At 61.1% G+C, this 700-nt stretch overlaps 1 protein-coding gene across 1 annotated transcript in view; it reads left to right on the forward strand.

Annotated features, from left to right (window-relative positions):
- FAM129B (family with sequence similarity 129, member B) overlaps positions 1-700 on the forward strand; it is a 45,993-nt gene that overhangs the window by 43,432 nt on the left and 1,861 nt on the right. The window contains exons 12-13 of the mRNA XM_009326376.1: positions 76-192; positions 675-698. Coding sequence (XP_009324651.1) covers positions 76-192; positions 675-698 — 141 coding nt within the window. The remainder of the gene's footprint in view (positions 1-75; positions 193-674; positions 699-700) is intronic.

Here is a 700-nt window from a genome sequence, read left to right on the forward strand (position 1 = left end):
CTGCCCCCCCCCATGGTTGGTCCCTTGGGGTGCCCCCCCCCCGGCCCCGTGCTGACCGTCTGCCTCTGCTCACAGCAAATGGACGATGCCGTGTACACGTTTGAGACGCTGCTCCATCAGGAGCTGGGGAAGCTGCAGGGCAAAGACGACTTGTGCAAGTCCATCCAGCGCATCCTCGAGAGGGTGCTCAAGGTGAGGGGTGGTGCGTCGGGGCCTTCGGTAGCCTTCAGTGGCCTTGTTCCAAGGGCCAGCAGCCTGGGGAAGAGGCCAGGAGTGACCTTACCAATTTTAACAAAAGCCTTCTGGGGAAATACTTCTTTATATTGAGATTTTCATGCATTTTGCTGGGACGTGGGGCGGGCGAGTGGGAAATCACCTGGAGGAGCCAGGTCTCCTCTGACCACAGACATCACTGTAAAAGCCACCCAGGGTTCAGACTGGCCCAAAAGCCCTTCTGCAGACAGCGATGGAGGAGCTAGCTCCTACCCAGGCTCAGGCACCCCAGGAACCAGCTGGAGGGAAGGATGCGAGGGACAGAGGAACCTGCTCACGCCCGTGCAAATGGGGTGTGGGGGGGCCAAACCGGAGGGGCTTGTGCCCACGGGCAGGGGAGCTGTCAGCCCGCAGCCCACAGCCCTCGTTGACCCGGGGCTGCCCTCTCGCTCACCCTGCAGAAATATGACTACGACAGCAGCACCGT

This window comes from Pygoscelis adeliae, unplaced genomic scaffold (assembly GCF_000699105.1).
Source record: "Pygoscelis adeliae isolate BGI_AS28 unplaced genomic scaffold, ASM69910v1 Scaffold436, whole genome shotgun sequence".
NCBI lineage: Eukaryota > Metazoa > Chordata > Aves > Sphenisciformes > Spheniscidae > Pygoscelis > Pygoscelis adeliae.